General features: G+C 50.8%; 1 protein-coding gene across 1 annotated transcript in view; it reads left to right on the top strand.

Annotated features, from left to right (window-relative positions):
* Positions 1-24,854, top strand: part of LOC116937870 (diacylglycerol O-acyltransferase 2-like) — a 76,700-nt gene that overhangs the window by 5,992 nt on the left and 45,854 nt on the right. Inside the window, exons 2-3 of the mRNA XM_076054210.1 lie at positions 20,728-20,919; positions 22,420-22,527. Coding sequence (XP_075910325.1) covers positions 20,728-20,919; positions 22,420-22,527 — 300 coding nt within the window. The remainder of the gene's footprint in view (positions 1-20,727; positions 20,920-22,419; positions 22,528-24,854) is intronic.

The raw sequence follows: 24,854 nt of genomic DNA, 5'->3' as shown, positions 1-24,854 counted from the left end.
TGTATGTGTACCAGTGTGTGTGTGTGTGTAGTTGTATGTGTACCAGTGTGTGTGTGTGTAGTTGTATGTGTACCAATGTGTGTGTGTGTAGTTGTATGTGTACCAGTGTGTGTGTGTGTGTGTAGTTGTATGTGTACCAATGTGTGTGTGTGTGTAGTTGTATGTGTACCAATGTGTGTGTGTGTGTAGTTGTATGTGTACCAATGTGTGTGTGTGTGTAGTTGTATGTGTACCAATGTGTGTGTGTGTGTAGTTGTATGTGTACCAATGTGTGTGTGTGTGTAGTTGTATGTGTACCAATGTGTGTGTGTGTGTAGTTGTATGTGTACCAGTGTGTGTGTGTAGTTGTATGTGTACCAGTGTGTGTGTGTAGTTGTATGTGTACCAGTGTGTGTGTGTGTAGTTGTATGTGTACCAGTGTGTGTGTGTGTGTAGTTGTATGTGTACCAGTGTGTGTGTGTGTAGTTGTATGTGTACCAGTGTGTGTGTGTGTGTGTAGTTGTATGTGCACCAGTGTGTGTGTGTGTAGTTGTAAGTGCACCAGTGTGTGTGTGTGTGTGTAGTTGTATGTGTACCAGTGTGTGTGTGTGTAGTTGAATGTGTACCAGTGTGTGTGTGTGTAGTTGAATGTGTACCAGTGTGTGTGTGTGTAGTTGAATGTGTACCAGTGTGTGTGTGTGTGTGTAGTTGAATGTGTACCAGTGTGTGTGTGTGTAGTTGAATGTGTACCAGTGTGTGTGTGTGTAGTTGAATGTGTACCAGTGTGTGTGTGTGTAGTTGAATGTGTACCAGTGTGTGTGTGTGTAGTTGAATGTGTACCAGTGTGTGTGTGTGTAGTTGAATGTGTACCAGTGTGTGTGTGTGTAGTTGAATGTGTACCAGTGTGTGTGTGTGTAGTTGAATGTGTACCAGTGTGTGTGTGTAGTTGAATGTGTACCAGGTGTGTGTGTGTGTAGTTGAATGTGTACCAGTGTGTGTGTGTAGTTGAATGTGTACCAGTGTGTGTGTGTAGTTGAATGTGTACCAGTGTGTGTGTGTGTGTGTAGTTGTATGTGTACCAGTGTGTGTGTGTGTGTGTAGTTGTATGTGTACCAGTGTGTGTGTGTGTGTGTAGTTGTATGTGTACCAGTGTGTGTGTGTGTGTAGTTGTATGTGTACCAGTGTGTGTGTGTGTGTGTAGTTGTATGTGTACCAGTGTGTGTGTGTGTGTGTAGTTGTATGTGTACCAGTGTGTGTGTGTGTGTGTGTAGTTGTATGTGTACCAGTGTGTGTGTGTGTGTGTGTAGTTGTATGTGTACCAGTGTGTGTGTGTGTAGTTGTATGTGTACCAGTGTGTGTGTGTGTAGTTGTATGTGTACCAGTGTGTGTGTGTGTGTGTAGTTGTATGTGTACCAGTGTGTGTGTGTGTGTGTAGTTGTATGTGTACCAGTGTGTGTGTGTGTGTGTAGTTGTATGTGTACCAGTGTGTGTGTGTGTGTAGTTGTATGTGTACCAGTGTGTGTGTGTGTGTAGTTGTATGTGTACCTGTGTGTGTGTGTGTGTGTAGTTGTATGTGTACCTGTGTGTGTGTGTGTAGTTGTATGTGTACCTGTGTGTGTGTGTAGTTGTATGTGTACCAGTGTGTGTGTGTAGTTGTATGTGTTCCAGTGTGTGTGTGTGTAGTTGTATGTGTACCAGTGTGTGTGTGTGTGATGTTGTATTTATGTGTACCAGTGTGTGTGTGTGTAGTTGATGTTACCAGTGTGTGTGTGTGTAGTTGTATGTGTACCAGTGTGTGTGTGTGTAGTTGTATGTGTACCAGTGTGTGTGTGTGTAGTTGTATGTGTACCAGTGTGTGTGTGTGTAGTTGTATGTGTACCAGTGTGTGTGTGTGTAGTTGTATGTGTACCAGTGTGTGTGTGTGTAGTTGTATGTGTACCAGTGTGTGTGTGTGTAGTTGTATGTGTACCAGTGTGTGTGTGTGTAGTTGTATGTGTACCAGTGTGTGTGTGTGTAGTTGTATGTGTACCAGTGTGTGTGTGTGTAGTTGTATGTGTACCAGTGTGTGTGTGTGTAGTTGTATGTGTACCAGTGTGTGTGTGTGTAGTTGTATGTGTACCAGTGTGTGTGTGTGTAGTTGTATGTGTACCAGTGTGTGTGTGTGTAGTTGTATGTGTACCAGTGTGTGTGTGTGTAGTTGTATGTGTACCAGTGTGTGTGTGTGTAGTTGTATGTGTACCAGTGTGTGTGTGTGTAGTTGTATGTGTACCAGTGTGTGTGTGTGTAGTTGTATGTGTACCAGTGTGTGTGTGTGTAGTTGTATGTGTACCAGTGTGTGTGTGTGTAGTTGTATGTGTACCAGTGTGTGTGTGTGTAGTTGTATGTGTACCAGTGTGTGTGTGTAGTTGTATGTGTACCAGTGTGTGTGTGTGTGTGTAGTTGTATGTGTACCAGTGTGTGTGTGTGTGTGTAGTTGTATGTGTACCAGTGTGTGTGTGTGTGTGTAGTTGTATGTGTACCAGTGTGTGTGTGTGTGTGTAGTTGTATGTGTACCAGTGTGTGTGTGTGTAGTTGTATGTGTACCAGTGTGTGTGTGTGTAGTTGTATGTGTACCAGTGTGTGTGTGTGTGTAGTTGTATGTGTACCAGTGTGTGTGTGTGTGTAGTTGTATGTGTACCAGTGTGTGTGTGTGTGTGTAGTTGTATGTGTACCAGTGTGTGTGTGTGTGTGTAGTTGTATGTGTACCAGTGTGTGTGTGTGTGTGTAGTTGTATGTGTACCAGTGTGTGTGTGTGTGTGTAGTTGTATGTGTACCAGTGTGTGTGTGTGTGTGTAGTTGTATGTGTACCAGTGTGTGTGTGTGTGTGTAGTTGTATGTGTACCAGTGTGTGTGTGTGTGTGTAGTTGTATGTGTACCAGTGTGTGTGTGTGTGTGTAGTTGTATGTGTACCAGTGTGTGTGTGTGTGTGTAGTTGTATGTGTACCAGTGTGTGTGTGTGTGTGTAGTTGTATGTGTACCAGTGTGTGTGTGTGTGTGTAGTTGTATGTGTACCAGTGTGTGTGTGTGTGTGTAGTTGTATGTGTACCAGTGTGTGTGTGTGTGTGTAGTTGTATGTGTACCAGTGTGTGTGTGTGTGTGTAGTTGTATGTGTACCAGTGTGTGTGTGTGTGTGTAGTTGTATGTGTACCAGTGTGTGTGTGTGTGTGTAGTTGTATGTGTACCAGTGTGTGTGTGTGTGTGTAGTTGTATGTGTACCAGTGTGTGTGTGTGTGTGTAGTTGTATGTGTACCAGTGTGTGTGTGTGTGTGTAGTTGTATGTGTACCAGTGTGTGTGTGTGTGTGTAGTTGTATGTGTACCAGTGTGTGTGTGTGTGTGTAGTTGTATGTGTACCAGTGTGTGTGTGTGTGTGTGTAGTTGTATGTGTACCAGTGTGTGTGTGTGTGTGTGTAGTTGTATGTGTACCAGTGTGTGTGTGTGTGTGTAGTTGTATGTGTACCAGTGTGTGTGTGTGTGTGTGTAGTTGTATGTGTACCAGTGTGTGTGTGTGTAGTTGTATGTGTACCAGTGTGTGTGTGTGTGTGTGTAGTTGTATGTGTACCAGTGTGTGTGTGTGTGTGTGTAGTTGTATGTGTACCAGTGTGTGTGTGTGTGTGTAGTTGTATGTGTACCAGTGTGTGTGTGTGTGTGTAGTTGTATGTGTACCAGTGTGTGTGTGTGTGTGTAGTTGTATGTGTACCAGTGTGTGTGTGTGTGTGTAGTTGTATGTGTACCAGTGTGTGTGTGTGTGTGTAGTTGTATGTGTACCAGTGTGTGTGTGTGTGTGTAGTTGTATGTGTACCAGTGTGTGTGTGTGTGTGTAGTTGTATGTGTACCAGTGTGTGTGTGTGTGTGTAGTTGTATGTGTACCAGTGTGTGTGTGTGTGTGTAGTTGTATGTGTACCAGTGTGTGTGTGTGTGTGTAGTTGTATGTGTACCAGTGTGTGTGTGTGTGTGTAGTTGTATGTGTACCAGTGTGTGTGTGTGTGTGTAGTTGTATGTGTACCAGTGTGTGTGTGTGTGTGTAGTTGTATGTGTACCAGTGTGTGTGTGTGTGTGTAGTTGTATGTGTACCAGTGTGTGTGTGTGTGTGTAGTTGTATGTGTACCAGTGTGTGTGTGTGTGTGTAGTTGTATGTGTACCAGTGTGTGTGTGTGTGTGTAGTTGTATGTGTACCAGTGTGTGTGTGTGTGTGTAGTTGTATGTGTACCAGTGTGTGTGTGTGTGTAGTTGTATGTGTACCAGTGTGTGTGTGTGTGTGTAGTTGTATGTGTACCAGTGTGTGTGTGTGTAGTTGTATGTGTACCAGTGTGTGTGTGTGTGTAGTTGTATGTGTACCAGTGTGTGTGTGTGTGTAGTTGTATGTGTACCAGTGTGTGTGTGTGTGTGTAGTTGTATGTGTACCAGTGTGTGTGTGTGTGTGTAGTTGTATGTGTACCAGTGTGTGTGTGTGTGTGTAGTTGTATGTGTACCAGTGTGTGTGTGTGTGTGTAGTTGTATGTGTACCAGTGTGTGTGTGTGTGTGTAGTTGTATGTGTACCAGTGTGTGTGTGTGTGTAGTTGTATGTGTACCAGTGTGTGTGTGTGTGTGTAGTTGTATGTGTACCAGTGTGTGTGTGTGTGTGCAGTTGTATGTGTACCAGTGTGTGTGTGTGTGTGTAGTTGTATGTGTACCAGTGTGTGTGTGTGTGTGTAGTTGTATGTGTACCAGTGTGTGTGTGTGTGTAGTTGTATGTGTACCAGTGTGTGTGTGTGTGTGTAGTTGTATGTGTACCAGTGTGTGTGTGTGTGTGTAGTTGTATGTGTACCAGTGTGTGTGTGTGTGTGTAGTTGTATGTGTACCAGTGTGTGTGTGTGTGTGTAGTTGTATGTGTACCAGTGTGTGTGTGTGTGTGTAGTTGTATGTGTACCAGTGTGTGTGTGTGTGTGTGTAGTTGTATGTGTACCAGTGTGTGTGTGTGTGTGTGTAGTTGTATGTGTACCAGTGTGTGTGTGTGTGTGTAGTTGTATGTGTACCAGTGTGTGTGTGTGTGTGTAGTTGTATGTGTACCAGTGTGTGTGTGTGTGTGTAGTTGTATGTGTACCAGTGTGTGTGTGTGTGTGTAGTTGTATGTGTACCAGTGTGTGTGTGTGTGTGTAGTTGTATGTGTACCAGTGTGTGTGTGTGTGTGTAGTTGTATGTGTACCAGTGTGTGTGTGTGTGTGTAGTTGTATGTGTACCAGTGTGTGTGTGTGTGTGTAGTTGTATGTGTACCAGTGTGTGTGTGTGTGTGTAGTTGTATGTGTACCAGTGTGTGTGTGTGTGTGTAGTTGTATGTGTACCAGTGTGTGTGTGTGTGTGTAGTTGTATGTGTACCAGTGTGTGTGTGTGTGTGTAGTTGTATGTGTACCAGTGTGTGTGTGTGTGTGTAGTTGTATGTGTACCAGTGTGTGTGTGTGTGTGTAGTTGTATGTGTACCAGTGTGTGTGTGTGTGTGTAGTTGTATGTGTACCAGTGTGTGTGTGTGTGTAGTTGTATGTGTACCAGTGTGTGTGTGTGTGTGTAGTTGTATGTGTACCAGTGTGTGTGTGTGTGTGTGTAGTTGTATGTGTACCAGTGTGTGTGTGTGTGTGTAGTTGTATGTGTACCAGTGTGTGTGTGTGTGTGTAGTTGTATGTGTACCAGTGTGTGTGTGTGTGTGTAGTTGTATGTGTACCAGTGTGTGTGTGTGTGTGTAGTTGTATGTGTACCAGTGTGTGTGTGTGTGTGTAGTTGTATGTGTACCAGTGTGTGTGTGTGTGTAGTTGTATGTGTACCAGTGTGTGTGTGTGTGTGTAGTTGTATGTGTACCAGTGTGTGTGTGTGTGTGTAGTTGTATGTGTACCAGTGTGTGTGTGTGTGTGTAGTTGTATGTGTACCAGTGTGTGTGTGTGTGTGTGTAGTTGTATGTGTACCAGTGTGTGTGTGTGTGTGTGTGTAGTTGTATGTGTACCAGTGTGTGTGTGTGTGTGTGTAGTTGTATGTGTACCAGTGTGTGTGTGTGTGTGTAGTTGTATGTGTACCAGTGTGTGTGTGTGTGTGTAGTTGTATGTGTACCAGTGTGTGTGTGTGTGTGTAGTTGTATGTGTACCAGTGTGTGTGTGTGTGTGTAGTTGTATGTGTACCAGTGTGTGTGTGTGTGTGTAGTTGTATGTGTACCAGTGTGTGTGTGTGTGTGTAGTTGTATGTGTACCAGTGTGTGTGTGTGTGTGTAGTTGTATGTGTACCAGTGTGTGTGTGTGTGTAGTTGTATGTGTACCAGTGTGTGTGTGTGTGTGTAGTTGTATGTGTACCAGTGTGTGTGTGTGTGTGTAGTTGTATGTGTACCAGTGTGTGTGTGTGTGTGTAGTTGTATGTGTACCAGTGTGTGTGTGTGTGTGTAGTTGTATGTGTACCAGTGTGTGTGTGTGTGTGTAGTTGTATGTGTACCAGTGTGTGTGTGTGTGTGTAGTTGTATGTGTACCAGTGTGTGTGTGTGTGTGTAGTTGTATGTGTACCAGTGTGTGTGTGTGTGTGTAGTTGTATGTGTACCAGTGTGTGTGTGTGTGTGTAGTTGTATGTGTACCAGTGTGTGTGTGTGTGTGTAGTTGTATGTGTACCAGTGTGTGTGTGTGTGTGTAGTTGTATGTGTACCAGTGTGTGTGTGTGTGTGTAGTTGTATGTGTACCAGTGTGTGTGTGTGTGTGTAGTTGTATGTGTACCAGTGTGTGTGTGTGTGTGTAGTTGTATGTGTACCAGTGTGTGTGTGTGTGTGTAGTTGTATGTGTACCAGTGTGTGTGTGTGTGTGTAGTTGTATGTGTACCAGTGTGTGTGTGTGTGTGTAGTTGTATGTGTACCAGTGTGTGTGTGTGTGTGTAGTTGTATGTGTACCAGTGTGTGTGTGTGTGTGTAGTTGTATGTGTACCAGTGTGTGTGTGTGTGTGTAGTTGTATGTGTACCAGTGTGTGTGTGTGTGTGTAGTTGTATGTGTACCAGTGTGTGTGTGTGTGTGTAGTTGTATGTGTACCAGTGTGTGTGTGTGTGTGTAGTTGTATGTGTACCAGTGTGTGTGTGTGTGTGTAGTTGTATGTGTACCAGTGTGTGTGTGTGTGTGTAGTTGTATGTGTACCAGTGTGTGTGTGTGTGTGTAGTTGTATGTGTACCAGTGTGTGTGTGTGTGTGTAGTTGTATGTGTACCAGTGTGTGTGTGTGTGTGTAGTTGTATGTGTACCAGTGTGTGTGTGTGTGTGTAGTTGTATGTGTACCAGTGTGTGTGTGTGTGTGTAGTTGTATGTGTACCAGTGTGTGTGTGTGTGTGTAGTTGTATGTGTACCAGTGTGTGTGTGGCTGTGTGTGTAGTTGTATGTGTACCAGTGTGTGTGTGGCTGTGTGTGTAGTTGTATGTGTACCAGTGTGTGTGTGGCTGTGTGTGTAGTTGTATGTGTACCAGTGTGTGTGTGGCTGTGTGTGTAGTTGTATGTGTACCAGTGTGTGTGTGGCTGTGTGTGTAGTTGTATGTGTACCAGTGTGTGTGTGGCTGTGTGTGTAGTTGTATGTGTACCAGTGTGTGTGTGGCTGTGTGTGTAGTTGTATGTGTACCAGTGTGTGTGTGGCTGTGTGTGTAGTTGTATGTGTACCAGTGTGTGTGTGGCTGTGTGTGTAGTTGTATGTGTACCAGTGTGTGTGTGGCTGTGTGTGTAGTTGTATGTGTACCAGTGTGTGTGTGGCTGTGTGTGTAGTTGTATGTGTACCAGTGTGTGTGTGGCTGTGTGTGTAGTTGTATGTGTACCAGTGTGTGTGTGGCTGTGTGTGTAGTTGTATGTGTACCAGTGTGTGTGTGGCTGTGTGTGTAGTTGTATGTGTACCAGTGTGTGTGTGGCTGTGTGTGTAGTTGTATGTGTACCAGTGTGTGTGTGGCTGTGTGTGTAGTTGTATGTGTACCAGTGTGTGTGTGGCTGTGTGTGTAGTTGTATGTGTACCAGTGTGTGTGTGGCTGTGTGTGTAGTTGTATGTGTACCAGTGTGTGTGTGGCTGTGTGTGTAGTTGTATGTGTACCAGTGTGTGTGTGGCTGTGTGTGTAGTTGTATGTGTACCAGTGTGTGTGTGGCTGTGTGTGTAGTTGTATGTGTACCAGTGTGTGTGTGGCTGTGTGTGTAGTTGTATGTGTACCAGTGTGTGTGTGGCTGTGTGTGTAGTTGTATGTGTACCAGTGTGTGTGTGGCTGTGTGTGTAGTTGTATGTGTACCAGTGTGTGTGTGGCTGTGTGTGTAGTTGTATGTGTACCAGTGTGTGTGTGGCTGTGTGTGTAGTTGTATGTGTACCAGTGTGTGTGTGGCTGTGTGTGTAGTTGTATGTGTACCAGTGTGTGTGTGGCTGTGTGTGTAGTTGTATGTGTACCAGTGTGTGTGTGGCTGTGTGTGTAGTTGTATGTGTACCAGTGTGTGTGTGGCTGTGTGTGTAGTTGTATGTGTACCAGTGTGTGTGTGGCTGTGTGTGTAGTTGTATGTGTACCAGTGTGTGTGTGGCTGTGTGTGTAGTTGTATGTGTACCAGTGTGTGTGTGGCTGTGTGTGTAGTTGTATGTGTACCAGTGTGTGTGTGGCTGTGTGCTTAGTTGTATGTGTACCAGTGTGTGTGTGGCTGTGTGCTTAGTTTTTTTTTGGTGGGGCTGATGGTAAGGCCCCATCTCCTTGTGCCACTAAGATATGGGGCCTTACCATCGGCTCCATCAAAACTAAGCACCTGCCTGGGTATTTTGTACCATTGGACACTCCACCCCCACAACTCCCAATCGGTGATGGGGCAGTTGTGGAGAGAGTGGAGAGTTTCCCATACCTGGCAATGTGCTTATGACCGGCTCCAGTTTAACAGCAGAGGTCTCACTCCGAATCAGTCGAGAGGCATTATCTTTTCATCGGTTGCGTAACGCTGTATGGAAGCTGCCTGGTCTGTCGCTCCGCACTAACCTTCAGGTCTTTTCGCCCACGGTCATGCCCTCCCTTCTCTACGCTTGCGAAACGTGGACCTCCCTAATAGAACATCTTCGCCCGTTAGAAACATTTAGGCTAGCCTGCCTAGCGATCCATCCTGGGTTTATCCAGGCTGGATTGTGTGAGGAGCTCACAAATCTTTGATATATCTGGGCAAGATCCCATCGGTGTGCTCCTCCAGCAGGCAAGGCTGCGTTGGCTGGGTCATGTAGCCCGCATGCCCAGCCACCGCATGCCGAAACAGCTTTTGTTCGGCCGGATCGAAGGGGCTAAACGGGCGCGGCACGGGCTAGAGAGGAGATGGAGTGATGTGGTACAGGAGGACGTGGAGCTGAGTGGACTTGCCGATGACCGGTACCAGCGGTGTCAAGATCGGCCTCTGTGGAGGAGGCTCGTGAAGGATGCTACTGGGCTGTTGGAGGCAGTCGCTCTCCAACAACAACGGAGGGCTGAGGAGCGACGCTCACAACAACGAGCGGAGCGCCGGGTAGCTAAAGCACAGCAGGTTGGCACAGTAGGGGGCACAGGTGGTGCATCCGCCAGTCATCTCAGTCAGTCGACCCGTGGCACCTGGGTCTGCCCCATGACCTCCTGCCAGCGGGCGTTCGACACTTCACGTGGCCTCAGGGTGCACATAGCCTGGCACAAGCGTCGTGGTGACATCACCGCCACTTAGTGGCGAATGGCGGTTGTTGTCTGTATAGCTGTGTGTACCTGTGTGTTTGTGTAGCTGTATGTGTACCTGTGTGTGTGTGTAGCTGTATGTGTACGTGTGTGTGTGTAGCTGTATGTGTACCTGTGTGTGTCCGTGTAGCTGTATGTGTACCTGCGTGTGTCCGTGTAGCTGTATGTGTACCTGCGTGTGTCCGTGTAGCTGTATGTTATGTGTACCTGCGTGTGTCCGTGTAGCTGTATGTGTACCTGCGTGTGTCCGTGTAGCTGTATGTGTACCTGTGTGTGTCCGTGTAGCTGTATGTGTACCTGTGTGTGTCCGTGTAGCTGTATGTGTACCTGTGTGTATTTGTGTAGCTGTATGTGTACCTGTGTGTGTTTGTGTAGCTGTATGTGTACCTGTGTGTGTTTGTGTAGCTGTATGTGTACCTGCGTGTGTCCGTGTAGCTGTATGTGTACCTGCGTGTGTCCGTGTAGCTGTATGTGTACCTGCGTGTGTCCGTGTAGCTGTATGTGTACCTGCGTGTGTCCGTGTAGCTGTATGTGTACCTGCGTGTGTCCGTGTAGCTGTATGTGTACCTGCGTGTGTCCGTGTAGCTGTATGTGTACCTGCGTGTGTCCGTGTAGCTGTATGTGTACCTGCGTGTGTCCGTGTAGCTGTATGTGTACCTGCGTGTGTCCGTGTAGCTGTATGTGTACCTGCGTGTGTCCGTGTAGCTGTATGTGTACCTGCGTGTGTCCGTGTAGCTGTATGTGTACCTGCGTGTGTCCGTGTAGCTGTGTGTGTACCTGCGTGTGTCCGTGTAGCTGTGTGTGTATCTGCGTGTGTCCGTGTAGCTGTGTGTGTACCTGCGTGTGTCCGTGTAGCTGTGTGTGTATCTGCGTGTGTCCGTGTAGCTGTGTGTGTACCTGCGTGTGTCCGTGTAGCTGCGTGTGTCCGTGTAGCTGTATGTGTACCTGCGTGTGTCCGTGTAGCTGTATGTGTACCTGCGTGTGTCCGTGTAGCTGTATGTGTACCTGTGTGTGTGTGTAGCTGTATGTGTACGTGTGTGTGTGTAGCTGTATGTGTACCTGTGTGTGTCCGTGTAGCTGTATGTGTACCTGCGTGTGTCCGTGTAGCTGTATGTGTACCTGCGTGTGTCCGTGTAGCTGTATGTTATGTGTACCTGCGTGTGTCCGTGTAGCTGTATGTGTACCTGCGTGTGTCCGTGTAGCTGTATGTGTACCTGTGTGTGTCCGTGTAGCTGTATGTGTACCTGTGTGTGTCCGTGTAGCTGTATGTGTACCTGTGTGTGTTTGTGTAGCTGTATGTGTACCTGTGTGTGTTTGTGTAGCTGTATGTGTACCTGCGTGTGTCCGTGTAGCTGTATGTGTACCTGCGTGTGTCCGTGTAGCTGTATGTGTACCTGCGTGTGTCCGTGTAGCTGTATGTGTACCTGCGTGTGTCCGTGTAGCTGTATGTGTACCTGCGTGTGTCCGTGTAGCTGTATGTGTACCTGCGTGTGTCCGTGTAGCTGTATGTGTACCTGCGTGTGTCCGTGTAGCTGTATGTGTACCTGCGTGTGTCCGTGTAGCTGTATGTGTACCTGCGTGTGTCCGTGTAGCTGTATGTGTACCTGCGTGTGTCCGTGTAGCTGTATGTGTACCTGCGTGTGTCCGTGTAGCTGTATGTGTACCTGCGTGTGTCCGTGTAGCTGTATGTGTACCTGCGTGTGTCCGTGTAGCTGTATGTGTACCTGCGTGTGTCCGTGTAGCTGTATGTGTACCTGCGTGTGTCCGTGTAGCTGTATGTGTACCTGCGTGTGTCCGTGTAGCTGTGTGTGTACCTGCGTGTGTCCGTGTAGCTGTGTGTGTACCTGCGTGTGTCCGTGTAGCTGTGTGTGTACCTGCGTGTGTCCGTGTAGCTGTGTGTGTATCTGCGTGTGTCCGTGTAGCTGTGTGTGTACCTGCGTGTGTCCGTGTAGCTGCGTGTGTCCGTGTAGCTGTATGTGTACCTGCGTGTGTCCGTGTAGCTGTATGTGTACCTGCGTGTGTCCGTGTAGCTGTATGTGTACCTGCGTGTGTCCGTGTAGCTGTATGTGTACCTGCGTGTGTCCGTGTAGCTGTATGTGTACCTGCGTGTGTCCGTGTAGCTGTATGTGTACCTGCGTGTGTCCGTGTAGCTGTATGTGTACCTGCGTGTGTCCGTGTAGCTGTATGTGTACCTGCGTGTGTCCGTGTAGCTGTATGTGTACCTGCGTGTGTCCGTGTAGCTGTATGTGTACCTGCGTGTGTCCGTGTAGCTGTATGTGTACCTGCGTGTGTCCGTGTAGCTGTATGTGTACCTGCGTGTGTCCGTGTAGCTGTGTGTGTACCTGCGTGTGTCCGTGTAGCTGTGTGTGTATCTGCGTGTGTCCGTGTAGCTGTGTGTGTACCTGCGTGTGTCCGTGTAGCTGTGTGTGTCCGTGTAGCCGTATGTGTACCTGTGTGTGTCCGTGTAGCCGTATGTGTACCTGTGTGTGTCCGTGTAGCTGTATGTGTACCTGTGTGTGTCCGTGTAGCTGTATGTGTACCTGTGTGTGTGTTTGTGTAGCTGTATGTGTACCTGTGTGTGTGTTTGTGTAGCTGTATGTGTACCTGTGTGTGTGTTTGTGTAGCTGTATGTGTACCTGTGTGTGTGTGTTTGTGTAGCTGTATGTGTACATGTGTGTGTGTTTGTGTAGCTGTATGTGTACCTGTGTGTGTGTGTTTGTGTAGCTGTATGTGTACCTGTGTGTGTGTGTGTTTGTGTAGCTGTATGTGTACCTGTGTGTGTGTTTGTGTAGCTGTATGTGTACCTGTGTGTGTGTGTGTGTGTGTTTGTGTAGCTGTATGTGTACCTGTGCGTGCACTGTGTAGCTGTATGTGTACCTGTGCGTGCCCTGTGTAGCTGTATGTGTACCTGTGCGTGCACTGTGTAGCTGTATGTGTACCTGTGCGTGCACTGTGTAGCTGTATGTGTACCTGTGTGTGCACTGTGTAGCTGTATGTGTACCTGTGTGTGCACTGTGTAGCTGTATGTGTACCTGTGTGTCTCTGTGTAGCTGTATGTGTACCTGTGTGTGTCTCTGTGTAGCTGTATGTGTACCTGTGTGTGTCTCTGTGTAGCTGTATGTGTACCTGTGTGTCTCTGTGTAGCTGTATGTGTACCTGTGTGTGTCTACCTCCTCGCGGTGCCGGACGGGCAACTCTGTCGTGGACAGCGCTGTGGGGGGAGATCCAATTTTGATTGGCTCCTCCCCTCATGGCATATGTGTCCACCACAGGGGCTAAACGGGGGCTCTGGACGGGTGCGAGGGGCTGGTAACCCCTCCACCTTCAATTAATTACCACGAAACTACGAATTAAACTGAAATATGTAACAACTAAGCTTGTGCCGGAGGCCCCGGGGGGCCAGGCGTCTATGACGTCTCCTGGCCAAACGCCAATTGGCGGAGCCAGGAGATTGAATACCTACCCTCGGGGCTACTCCAGAAACAACAAAAAGCCACTACGGTTGGCCACGTGGAATGTTCGAACGCTCACTGCAGAGGAGAGGCTGCCACTCCTCTGTCGGGAGCTGGACCGGTACCGCCTGGATCTATGCGGCATTCAGGAGGTCCGGTGGACCGGCTCTGGCTCCTGCCACCATGAGGGGTGGACAGTCCTCTACTCGGGGCAGCAGACTGCCAAACAACAGGGTGTGGGTCTTCTTTTGAACAAAAGTATGAAGGGGGCGTGGGAGCGTGGCGGTGAGGTGTGGGAAGCTGTAAGCCCCAGGCTACTTTGGGCTCGCCTTCCCATCAACCGGAGGCGAGGAATGGTGGTCGTGGTTACTTATGCCCCCACCGAAGATGAACATCCGTGGAGGGATGCAGGCAAAGCCGATGAGTCAGATGCCTTCTATGACCTCCTGTCACAGGTGCTGGCTAAAGTGGCCCCTCGGGATACAGTCATCATGTTGGGTGACTTCAATGCCCGAGTTGGTCATGATACTGGCACCTGGTCTGGAGTGATTGGAGGGCATGGGCCAGATCAGCTCAATAACAACGGTAGGAGGCTGCTAGATTTTTGTGCAGCCCATGGGCTTGTAATTACCAACACGCTGTTCCGGCATCGGCGCATCCACACAACATCATGGATGCATGCCGGGTCCAAGCAAGAACATCTGCTGGACTACATAGTGACGGACCAGCGAATGCGAGCCCATGTCCTTGACACCAGGACCTACCGTGGAGCTGATCTGCCCTCTGACCATCGACTAGTCATCTGTAAGATGTGCCTGCCATTCTTCCACTCCGGTGGTGGGTGTACACCCAGGACCCCATTCCAACCTAAAGTGGCCTGGTCTCAGTTATCTGATGAAAGTTGCAAGCGAGAATTTCATCATCGCTTGCGGCTGGGATTGGCATCGTCCCCGACTCCTCCTGATGTCGAGGGTAAATGGGCGAGGTTTAGGACTGTGACTCATGCAGCTGCAATGGCTGCTTTGGGTACGCGGTCCAGACCTCCCCAGACACCCTGGATGACAGAGGAGTTGTTCAGGATGGTTGAGAAAAAGCGACAGGCCCACTGTCATCGGCTACAGAATCCCACGTCAGAGAATGAGGAGGCTTACCGCAGCCTTCGCTCGGAGGTTCGGAGAGCCGTGAGGCGCTGCAAGGATGGGTGGTGGTCGCGGGTTGCTGAGGAGATGGAGTCTGCCTCAGTGGCCCGTGATCACAAATCTCTATTTAACTCCATCAAAAAAGTAACCTGCAGCGCCACACCTATTACCATCGTTAGGGGAAAAAACGGTGATCCAATTTCCGACCCCCAGGAACAGGTTCGCAGATTTGCTGAGCATTTCTGTGAGGTCCTGGGGGAGGGAAAATCCCTCAGCCAGGAAAACATCGTGGCACAAAGTGAGGATGACCCTGCTGAGGCTGCGGTGCCTCAAATATTGGATGAAGTCACCCCCTGTGAGTGGCTGGCTGAGGTGCCAGCTGCTGATGAAGTATTGAAGGCGATCCGGAGTCTGAGACCAGGAAAGGCAGCGGGCAGAGATGATCTCCCAAGCGAAATGCTGAGGGAGGGTGGCGTTTGTGCACAGACTGCCCTATATGACATCATAACAACAGTCTGGACCACTGGACGGGTTCCGCAGGATTGGAAGGATGCCCTGGTGGTCCCCCTTTTTAAGAAGGGGGACCGCACAGACTGTAACAACTACAGGGGCATCTCACTCCTCAGTGTGCCGGGAAAGGTCCTGGCAAGGATTATTCAGCATCGCCTTGCCAGGCACGCTGAGGAGAGGCTTGCGGAGCCCCAATGCGGTTTCAGGAAAGGGCGGTCCTGCACAGATGCCATATTTTCTGTCCGTCTGCTACAGCAGAGGTGTAGGGAATTCCAACAAGACCTACATCTCTGCTTTATTGACCTGGTCAAGGCCTATGATACCATCAGTAGGCCTGGGCTCTGGGTCGTTCTTCGTGCTTTTGGAGTACCTGACCCTCTGCTCACGATCATTAAGGACCTTCATGATGGTGAGCGGGCCCGGGTAAAACTACGTGGCCGGGAGTCAGAGCCATTCCCTGTACACCTTGGGGTGCGACAGGGATGTCCTCTGGCTCCCACATTATTTAACATCTATTTTGACCACGTAGTTCGTGAAGCCTTCAATAGCTGTACCGGGGGAATCTCCATATGGTACAGATATAATGGGAGGCTAATCGATGCCCGGGTGCGGTCAAGGGATGGCTCCCTATTGCTCAACCACGTTATGTATGCTGATGACTTGGTAATAGCTGCTCAGTCAGAGGAGGAGTTGGAGACGCTGCTGCTGAGACTGGAGCGTGCCACTAAGAGGTGGGGCCTTACTATCAGCCCCACCAAAACTAAGCACCTGCCTGGGTATTTTGTACCATCGGACACTCCACCCCCACAACTCCCAATCGGTGATGGGGCAGTTGTGGAGAGAGTGGAGAGTTTCCCATACCTGGGCAGTGTGCTTATGACTGGCTCCAGTTTAACAGCAGAGGTCTCACTCCGAATCAGTCGAGCGGCAATATCTTTTCATCGGTTGCGTAACGCTGTGTGGAAGCTACCTGGTCTGTCGCTCCGCACTAAGCTTCAGGTCTTCTCGGCCACGGTCATTCCCTCCCTTCTCTACGCTTGCGAAACGTGGACCCCCCTAATGGAACATCTTCGCCGGTTAGAAACATTTAGGCTGGCCTGCCTACGATCCATCCTGGGTTTAACCAGACTGGATTGTGTGAGGAGCTCACAAATCCTTGAAAGATCTGGGCAGGGTCCCATCGGTGAGCTCCTCCGGCAGGCAAGGCTGCGATGGCTGGGTCATGTAGCCCGCATGCCCAGCCACCGCATGCCGAAACAGCTTTTGTTTGGCCGGATTGAGGGGGCTAAGCGGGCGCGGCACGGGCTAGAGAAGAGATGGAGTGATGTGGTACGGGAGGACGTGGAGCTGAGTGGACTTGCCGATGACTGGTACCAGCGGTGTCAAGATCGGCCTCTGTGGAGGAGGCTCGTGAAGGATGCTACTGGGCAGTTGGAGGCAGTCGCCCTCCAACAACAACGGAGGGCGGAGGAGCGACGCTCACAACAGCGAGCGGAGCGCCGGGTGGCTAAAGCACAGCAGGTTGGCACAGTAGGGGGCACAGGTGGTGCATCAGCCAGTCATCTCAGTCAGTCGACCCGTGGCACCTGGGTCTGCCCCGTGACCTCCTGCCAGCGGGCGTTCGACACTTCACGTGGCCTCAGGGTGCACATAGCCTGGCACAAGCGTCGTGGTGACGTCACCGCCACTTAGTGGCGAATGGCGGTTGTTGTTGTTGTTGTTGTCTCTGTGTAGCTGTATGTGTACCTGTGTGTGTCTCTGTGTAGCTGTATGTGTACCTGTGTGTGTCTCTGTGTAGCTGTATGTGTACCTGTGTGTGTCTCTGTGTAGCTGTATGTGTACCTGTGTGTGTCTCTGTGTAGCTGTATGTGTACCTGTGTGTGTCTCTGTGTAGCTGTATGTGTACCTGTGTGTGTCTCTGTGTAGCTGTATGTGTACCTGTGTGTGTCTCTGTGTAGCTGTATGTGTACCTGTGTGTGTCTGTGTGTGTATGCGAGTAGCGGTAGTGTAGCGGTTAGCGCTCCTTTGCACTACGAACCCGGCCACCCGAGTTCGAATCCCACTCACGGCCAGAACCAGTGCCTATTATTTGAACCGCTCCTGGGCCTCCCCTAGGTCCACTCGGCCTCAAATTAACACCTGGTGCGATGTGTAGTAAACATCGCCACTGGGGAGACAAAGGCGGCCGGGTGCACGTGTCGGCCATCCACCACCCTCGTGTGCCGTGCCGGCCTTCCTTCATAGGTGCTGGCTACTCGCTAACAGCACTTGCCCCGACAGTCTGTTAAGGCTACACGGGGGATCTTTGTGTTGCACGTAACAATGCCCTCCTCGTCCCATCATCATCGTCATCATCGTCGTATTTCGTAACTGTTTGTTGTTGTAACGTTCTGACCCCGTGTCACTTCTGGACATCTGTGAAAGAAAAATAGCTTCCATAGCCCACCGGATTCCTCCTGCAGCCATGAATACAGATGCTGATTCTGACCATCGGCATCATTGTCGACTCATCTCCCCCACGCTCTTAGAACAACAACAGTGTCTAGTGTAGTGTCTAGTAGTGCAGTGTATAGTGTAGTGTAGTTCATAGTGGTGTATAGTGTAGTGCAGTACATAATAGTGGTATAGTGTAGTGTAGTTTATAGTAGTGTGTAGTGCAGTTTATAGTAGTGTGTAGTGTAGTTTATAGTAGTGTGTAGTGTAGTTTATAGTAGTGTGTAGTTCATAGTGGTGTATAGTGTAGTTCATAGTAGTGTGTAGTGCAGTTCATAGTAGTGTGTAGTGCAGTTCATAGTAGTGTGTAGTGTAGTTCATAGTAGTGCGTAGTGTAGTTCATAGTAGTCTATAGTATAATGTAGTGTAGTTTATAGTAGTGTATGGTGTAGTGTGGTTTATAGTAGTGTATGGTGTAGTGTGGTTTATAGTAGTGTATGGTGTAGTGTAGTTTATAGTAGTGTATAGTGTAGTTTATAGTAGTGTGTAGTGTAGTTTATAGTAGTGTATAGTGTAGTTTATAGTAGTGTAGTGTATGGTGTAGTGTAGTTTATAGTAGTGTATGGTGTAGTGTAGTTTATAGTAGTGTATGGTGTAGTGTAGTTTATAGTAGTGTATGGTGTAGTGTAGTTTATGGTAGTGTATGGTGTAGTGTAGTTTATAGTAGTGTATGGTGTAGTGTAGTTTATAGTAGTGTATGGTGCAGTGTAGTTTATAGTAGTGTATGGTGTAGTGTAGTTTATAGTAGTGTATGGTGTAGTGTTGTTTATAGTAGTGTATGGTGTAGTGTTGTTCATAGTAGTGTATAGTGTTTACAGTAGTGTGTAGTGTAGTGTATAGCCTCGCTCAGCCCTACTCTTCTGTTGCGACTCTGTTTAAAGTGATGCTTAATGTTACTGGCCGCTTGGCGTTTTAACATTCCTGCGGAGGGAGCTCGTAGGAACGTTGGTTTGCTCGGTTAATGGCCAGGATCAACGGCGGCACCACGTGGTGTATTCCGCAAATATGCCCAACTGTGAGGGCGGGCACAAGCCGGCGTGAGTCGGTTAAAAGTTGAGTTTTATAAGGGCACCACGGGGTGACCAGCCCCTCCCCACCCCCCACCCCTCCCCACACCCCTCCCTACCCCCCACCCAGCCCCACCCTCCCCACCCAGCCCCACTCCTCCCATTTTATCAGGGTGTTCGGACACACGTGGACAGACATCCACAGACATACACAATTAATCCCCTGCCTCCTGTGAATTAATCCCGGTTGGGCTTCCAGTCCAATACGTTTCCTACCAGTAATACATCAATCAACCCAATCATCTTGACGCCAGAAAGGTTAAAGCACCCCCCCCCCCCCCCATCATTGTGTGATAGGACTGCCAAACGAGTCCCGTCGGCGTTAACTGCTGGACCTGAGCTACGAACGCTCCGACGCTTGCCTTGACTTCCTTTCTGTTCGCCTTTTGGCGTTCTCTGGTCTCACAAGGCCACAATGCAGGCTCGACACCGCAGTCGCACTGCTGCGTCTGTGTCTGTCATGTATCGCCTGAGTCTCGATGGGTTGCTATCTAGATCGATGCATCTCTTTGAGTCTCTGTATCTGTTTGAGTCTCTCTGGCTCTCTATGCATCTCCGTATCTCGTTTGAGTCTCAATGGGTCTCTATAGATCGATGCATCTCTTTGAGTCTCTGTGTCTCTTTGAGTCTTTATGCGTCTCTGGGTATCTATGGGTCTCTATGTGTGTCTATGGGTCTCTGAGTATATATGTATCCTATATGTTTATATGGGCCTCTGGGCATCTATGGGTCTCAATTGGGCTCTGTGTATCTCCGTGTTTCAATGGGTTTCTACGAGAGTCTGTGTCCCTATGGGTATCTATGGGTCGCTATGAGTATCTATGAGTCTTAATGGGACCCTGTGTATCTATATGTGCATGGGTTTCTATGAGTATCTGTCTCTTTATGGGTATTCATGGGTCTCTATGTGTTCCTATGTGTCTCTGAGTCTCAATGTGGCTCTGTGTATCTCTGTGTTGTCTATGGGTCTCTATGAGTATTTGTGGGTCTCTATGGGATTACTGTGCGGTCCATAGTGTGGGTTGCATGTGGGCACGGCCACTCTGCTTTGGCTTCTCTTTCATGTACCTCTATGAGTATCTGTTAGTCTATCTGTATGTGGTGCAATGTTTGGGTTGCATCGCTATAGTCGCACGAATATGGCTATCTTTCATTTTCAATTCATGAAGGCGATTTGTGCATCAGCCTGGTGATGTTGTGATGCAGTTGATGGCTCCACCAGTGGTGAACGGGTGACTGGGTGAGTGAATTGTTGAGCGAGTGATTTGATGGTTACACCAGTGGTGAGGGAGTAGGTGACTTTGGTCAGGTTGGGTGAGTGAGTGGGTGTGTGAGCGGTTGGGTGGGTGAGCGAGCGGGTGGGTGGGTGAGCGGGTGGGTGGGTGAGCGGGTGGGTGAGCGGGTGAGCGGGCGGGTGGGTGGGTGAGCGAGTGGGTGGGTGGGTGGATGAGCGAGTGGGTGGGTGAGCGAGCGGGTGGGCAGTCGAGCGGGTGGGTGAGTGGAGGAGGCTCGTGGAGTTCCGGGCGGCTAAGATGCAGCAAGTTGGCATAGTAGGGGGTACAGCTTGTGGATTTGCCAGTTATTTCAGCCAGTCAACCCCTGGCACCTGAGTGGACTTGCCGAAGACTGGTGCCAGCGGTGTCAAGATTGCCCTCTGGTGGAGGAGGCTCGTGAAGGACGCTGCTGCTGCTGCTGGTGGGCAGCTGGAGGCAGTCGCTCTCCAGCAACAACGGAGGGCGGAGGAGCGATGCTCACAACAACGAGCGGAGTGGATAAAATTCAGCAGGTCAGCACAGTAGGGGGCACAGCTGGTGGGTGCATCTGCCATTCACCTCGGTCAGTCACCCCATGGCACCTGCTGGGTCTGTCCCGTGACCTCCTCCTGTCAGCTGAGAGCCTTCGACACTTCACGTGGCCTCGGCGTGCACGTGGCCTGGCACGGCGCGCCGTGGTGACGTCACCGTCGCTTAGTGGCGAACGGGCGGTTGTATTGGACGAGTGAGCGAATTGTGAATTGGTGAGTGAGTGGGTGGGCGAGTGAATGGTGTTAAACTGAGTTTGATGGTTTCACCAGTGGTGAGTGAGTCGGTGACTTGGCCAGCGGGTGACTGACTGGGTGGGCGAGCGAGCGAGTGAATTGGTGAGCGAGCGGGTTTGAGTTTGACGGTTTCCCTCGGTGTCATAGAGGAGGAGCGGATGATGTCTGGGTCTCGAACGAGGCCCAGAGGGAGAGGGCTAGTGGGGGGGGGGGGGGGGTTTCGACGTGCACGTACACTTGAACTTCTTTCGCACCGTGCGTGGCCAAGCGTGTGCTTATCGTCAAGGATGGTGATCGCATCTACTCCCCGGGGCATGGAACATTTTTGTCTTTCGTGCAGTCGGCAGCGGCGGCGTCAGCGGCGTCGGCGGCGTCAGCGGCAGCGGCGGCGTCAGCGGCGTCGGCGGCGAGCGGGACAATGGCGCTTGCGGCAAGTGGAGCGTGCCCGGCGCCCGTGGCGTGGTGCACCGGCTGCGCTCGCACGTCGAAGCGCTGGCGGTCCTGCAGTGGGAGCTCACCTTTCTACTGGCGGGTAAGCGCTCGCCCGTGTGTGTGTGTGTGTGCGTGTGTGTGTGTGTGTGCGTGTGTGTGTGTGCATGTGTGTGTGTGTGTGTGCGTGTGTGTGTGTGCGTGTGTGTGTGTGTGTCTCTGTGTGTGTGTGTGTGTGCGTGTGTGTGTGTGTGTGTGCTCGCCCGCGTGTGTGTGTGTGCGCAGGATGCTGCTGGCGCACGTGTGCACGCGATCGCACCGGCACACGTACACGCACGTTCCTGCTGGCACGTGCACGTACGCGATACTACCGGCACACGTGCCTATGCGGAACTACTGGCGCACACACGCGCACACAGGCACACACGCACACACACACACGCGCACACACGCACGCACACACACGCGCACACACACACGCGCACGTGTACAAAGAGACGTTCTGCTAGCACACGCACACACACACACACGTTTTCCCCATACGGGAACATTGTAGAGACACAATCCTACAGGCACGTGCACGTGACATACGACGTCACTGCTGTGTCGGGACTGTACGAGCGTAGGGACATATGACGTCACTACCGTGTTGGCTCGGTATGGGCGCTGTTGGCGGGGAGTCACGTGGTGGGGGGGGGGGTCGTGTCAGCCCGTGACACTCCGCGTGAACCCAACAAGACACGTGACCGGACAAAGCGGGGAGGGCAAGGGGCCTCAGGGGAGGAGCTTGGGGGTCACGTGGTTGGGGGCGTGGCCTGGGGCGGAGCCACAGGAGTTATAAGCAGGTGGGGAGGTGGGCGTGAACAGAGTGCTGGGCTGTTCAAGCCCGGGATGGAGACGCCACCAGCGGACCAGGCAGCCCGTCACCTGGCCCGGTCACGCTGTGCACTACTCCCCCGGGTGCGAGTGAGATGAGCAACGGGTGGGGTCACCGCCCTGTGTATGAAGTTCGCGTTGGTTGCTACGCGTTCATCAAGAGTGTTGCCTCCAACAGTCGAGTGCGTGCCTCCAATTGAACCCCCGCGTATGCGACCGACCGACTGGCACATACGCAGCGCACACGCGCCTTGGACGAGCGCCCGCTGCGGGCACCGGGGAGACAAAGGCGGCGGGGTCGGCGAGTAGCGGTGCCCGCACCACACAACCAGCGCTAGCGGTGCTTGCCCCCATGGCTTGCAGAGGCTACCTGGAGCCCTGGAGCCCTTTGTCTGCGTTCTGGTAGTGTAGCGGTGAAGCCCGGTCGAGCCGAGTTCGATCCCCGCCCACGATCAACACCGGTGACGATTATCCGAACCAGTTCTGGGCCTCCCCCCCCACACCCCCCCCCCCCCCGGAGTTCAACTCAGCCTCAAATGAGTACCTGGTGCGGTGTGTCGTAAACATCGCCACTGGGGGAGACAAAGGCGGTCGGGCGTGGCGCTGGCCACCCGCCACCTCGTGTGCCGTGCCGGCCTTCATAGGCGCTCGCTACTCGCTAACAGCACTTGCCCCTACGGTCTGTTAAAGTCTACCTGGGGGATCTTTGTGTGTGCGTGCCCCGTAGGGGTGGTGTGCCCCCTGCTGATGGTGGTGCTGCTGTGCACCGCCCTGTGGCCGGTCGCCACCCTGTACCTGGCCTGGCTCGTGCTGGACTGGAGGACCCCACACAGAGGTGATGGCTCGCACACCCGTCCTGCTCACCCGTGTCTCCTATCTGTGTCTCTCACCTGTGTCTCTCACCTGTGTCTCTCACCTGTGTCTCCTACCTGTGTCTCCTACCCGTGTCTCCTACCTGTGTCTCCTACCTGTGTCTCCTACCTGTGTCTCTCACCCGTGTCTCCTACCTGTGTCTCCTACCTGTGTCTCCTACCTGTGTCTCCTACCTGTGTCTCCTACCTGTGTCTCTCACCTGTGTCTCCTACCTGTGTCTCTCACCTGTGTCTCTCACCTGTGTCTCCTACCCGTGTCTCCTATCTGTGTCTCCTACCTGTGTCTCTCACCCGTGTCTCCTACCCGTGTCTCCTACCTGTGTCTCCTACCTGTGTCTCCTACCTGTGTCTCCTACCTGTGTCTCTCACCTGTCTCTCACCTGTCTCCTACCTGTCTCTCACCTGTGTCTCCTACCTGTGTCTCCTACCTGTGTCTCCTACCTGTGTCTCTCACCTGTGTCTCCTACCTGTGTCTCCTACCTGTGTCTCCTACCTGTGTCTCCTACCTGTGTCTCCTACCTGTGTCTCTCACCTGTGTCTCCTACCTGTGTCTCCTACCTGTGTCTCCTACCTGTGTCTCTCACCTGTGTCTCCTACCTGTGTCTCCTACCCGTGTCTCCTACCTGTGTCTCCTACCTGTGTCTCCTACCTGTGTCTCTCACCTGTCTCTCACCCGTGTCTCCTACCTGTGTCTCTCACCTGTCTCTCACCTGTCTCTCCTACCTGTGTCTCCTACCTGTGTCTCCTACCTGTGTCTCCTACCTGTGTCTCTCACCCGTGTCTCTCACCCGTGTCTCCTACCTGTGTCTCTCACCTGTCTCTCACCTGTCTCTCCTACCTGTGTCTCCTACCTGTGTCTCCTACCTGTGTCTCCTACCTGTGTCTCTCACCCGTGTCTCCTACCTGTGTCTCTCACCTGTGTCTCCTACCTGTGTCTCTCACCCCTATAACCTGCCTCACCTGTGTCTCTCACCTGCCTCACCTGTGTCTCTCACCTGTGTCTCTCAGCCCTATAACCTGCCTCACCTGTGTCACCTGCCTCACCTGTGTCTCTCACCTGTGTCTCTCACCTGTGTCTCTCACCTGTGTCTCTCACACCTATAACCTGTTTCACCTGTGTCTCTCACCTGTGTCTCTCACCTGTGTCTCTCACCTGTGTCTCTCACCTGTGTCTCTCACACCTATAACCTGTTTCACCTGTGTCACTCACCTGTGTCTCTCACCTGTGTCTCTCACCTGTGTCTCTCACACCTATAACCTGCTTCACCTGTGTCTCTCACCTGTGTCTCTCACCTGTGTCTCTCACCCCTATAACCTGTTTCACCTGTGTCTCTCACCTGTGTCTCTCACCTGTGTCTCTCACCCCTATAACCTGTTTCACCTGTGTCTCTCACCTGTGTCTCTCACCTGTGTCTCTCACCCCTATAACCTGTTTCACCTGTGTCTCTCACCTGTGTCTCTCACCTGTGTCTCTCACACCTATAACCTGTTTCACCTGTGTCTCTCACCTGTGTCTCTCACCTGTGTCTCTCACACCTATAACCTGTTTCACCTGTGTCTCTCACCTGTGTCTCTCACCTGTGTCTCTCACACCTATAACCTGCCTCACCTGTGTCTCTCACCTGTGTCTCTCACCTGTGTCTCTCACCTGTGTCTCTCACCCCTATAACCTGTTTCACCTGTGTCTCTCACCTGTGTCTCTCACCTGTGTCTCTCACCTGTGTCTCTCACCTGTGTCTCTCACACCTATAACCTGTTTCACCTGTGTCTCTCACCTGTGTCTCTCACCTGTGTCTCTCACCCCTATAACCTGCTTCATCTGCCTCACCTGTGTCTCTCACCTGTGTTTCTCAGCTGCCTCGCCTGTGTCTGTCACCCGTCCATCTCACTTACCTTGCCTGTGTCTCTCACCTGTGTCACCTACCTCACGTGCCTCACCTGTGTCTCTCACCTGTGTCTCTCACTTACCTTGCCTGTGTCTCTCGCCTCATGTACCATGGGTCGTATCTGAGACTCACCTGTCTTAGCCTGCGTCGCTCACCTGTGCCACCTCACCCCTCACCCTGATCATTTCAAACTCAAAATATCGACCGTGCTGGATCAATGTCTCTGAGACAAACTCTAGCCAGACACTCAGATCCAGGGCTTGAACCCAGGTTGTTGTCAATACTGGCTCCGTGTCTCTGACACTGCCATTGTGAACCCTAATGTGAGAGAGAGAGACACAGAGGTCTGAGCAGACAATCAGACCCAGGGCTTGAACCCAGGTTGTTGTCAATACTGGCCCCGT

The sequence above is a fragment of the Petromyzon marinus genome, chromosome 64 (genome assembly GCF_048934315.1).
Source record: "Petromyzon marinus isolate PM22_M1 ecotype Great Lakes invasive population chromosome 64, UKy_Petmar_22M1.pri1.0, whole genome shotgun sequence".
In the NCBI taxonomy this organism is placed as follows: domain Eukaryota; kingdom Metazoa; phylum Chordata; class Hyperoartia; order Petromyzontiformes; family Petromyzontidae; genus Petromyzon; species Petromyzon marinus.
This window is presented reverse-complemented; position numbering and strand designations above follow the sequence as displayed.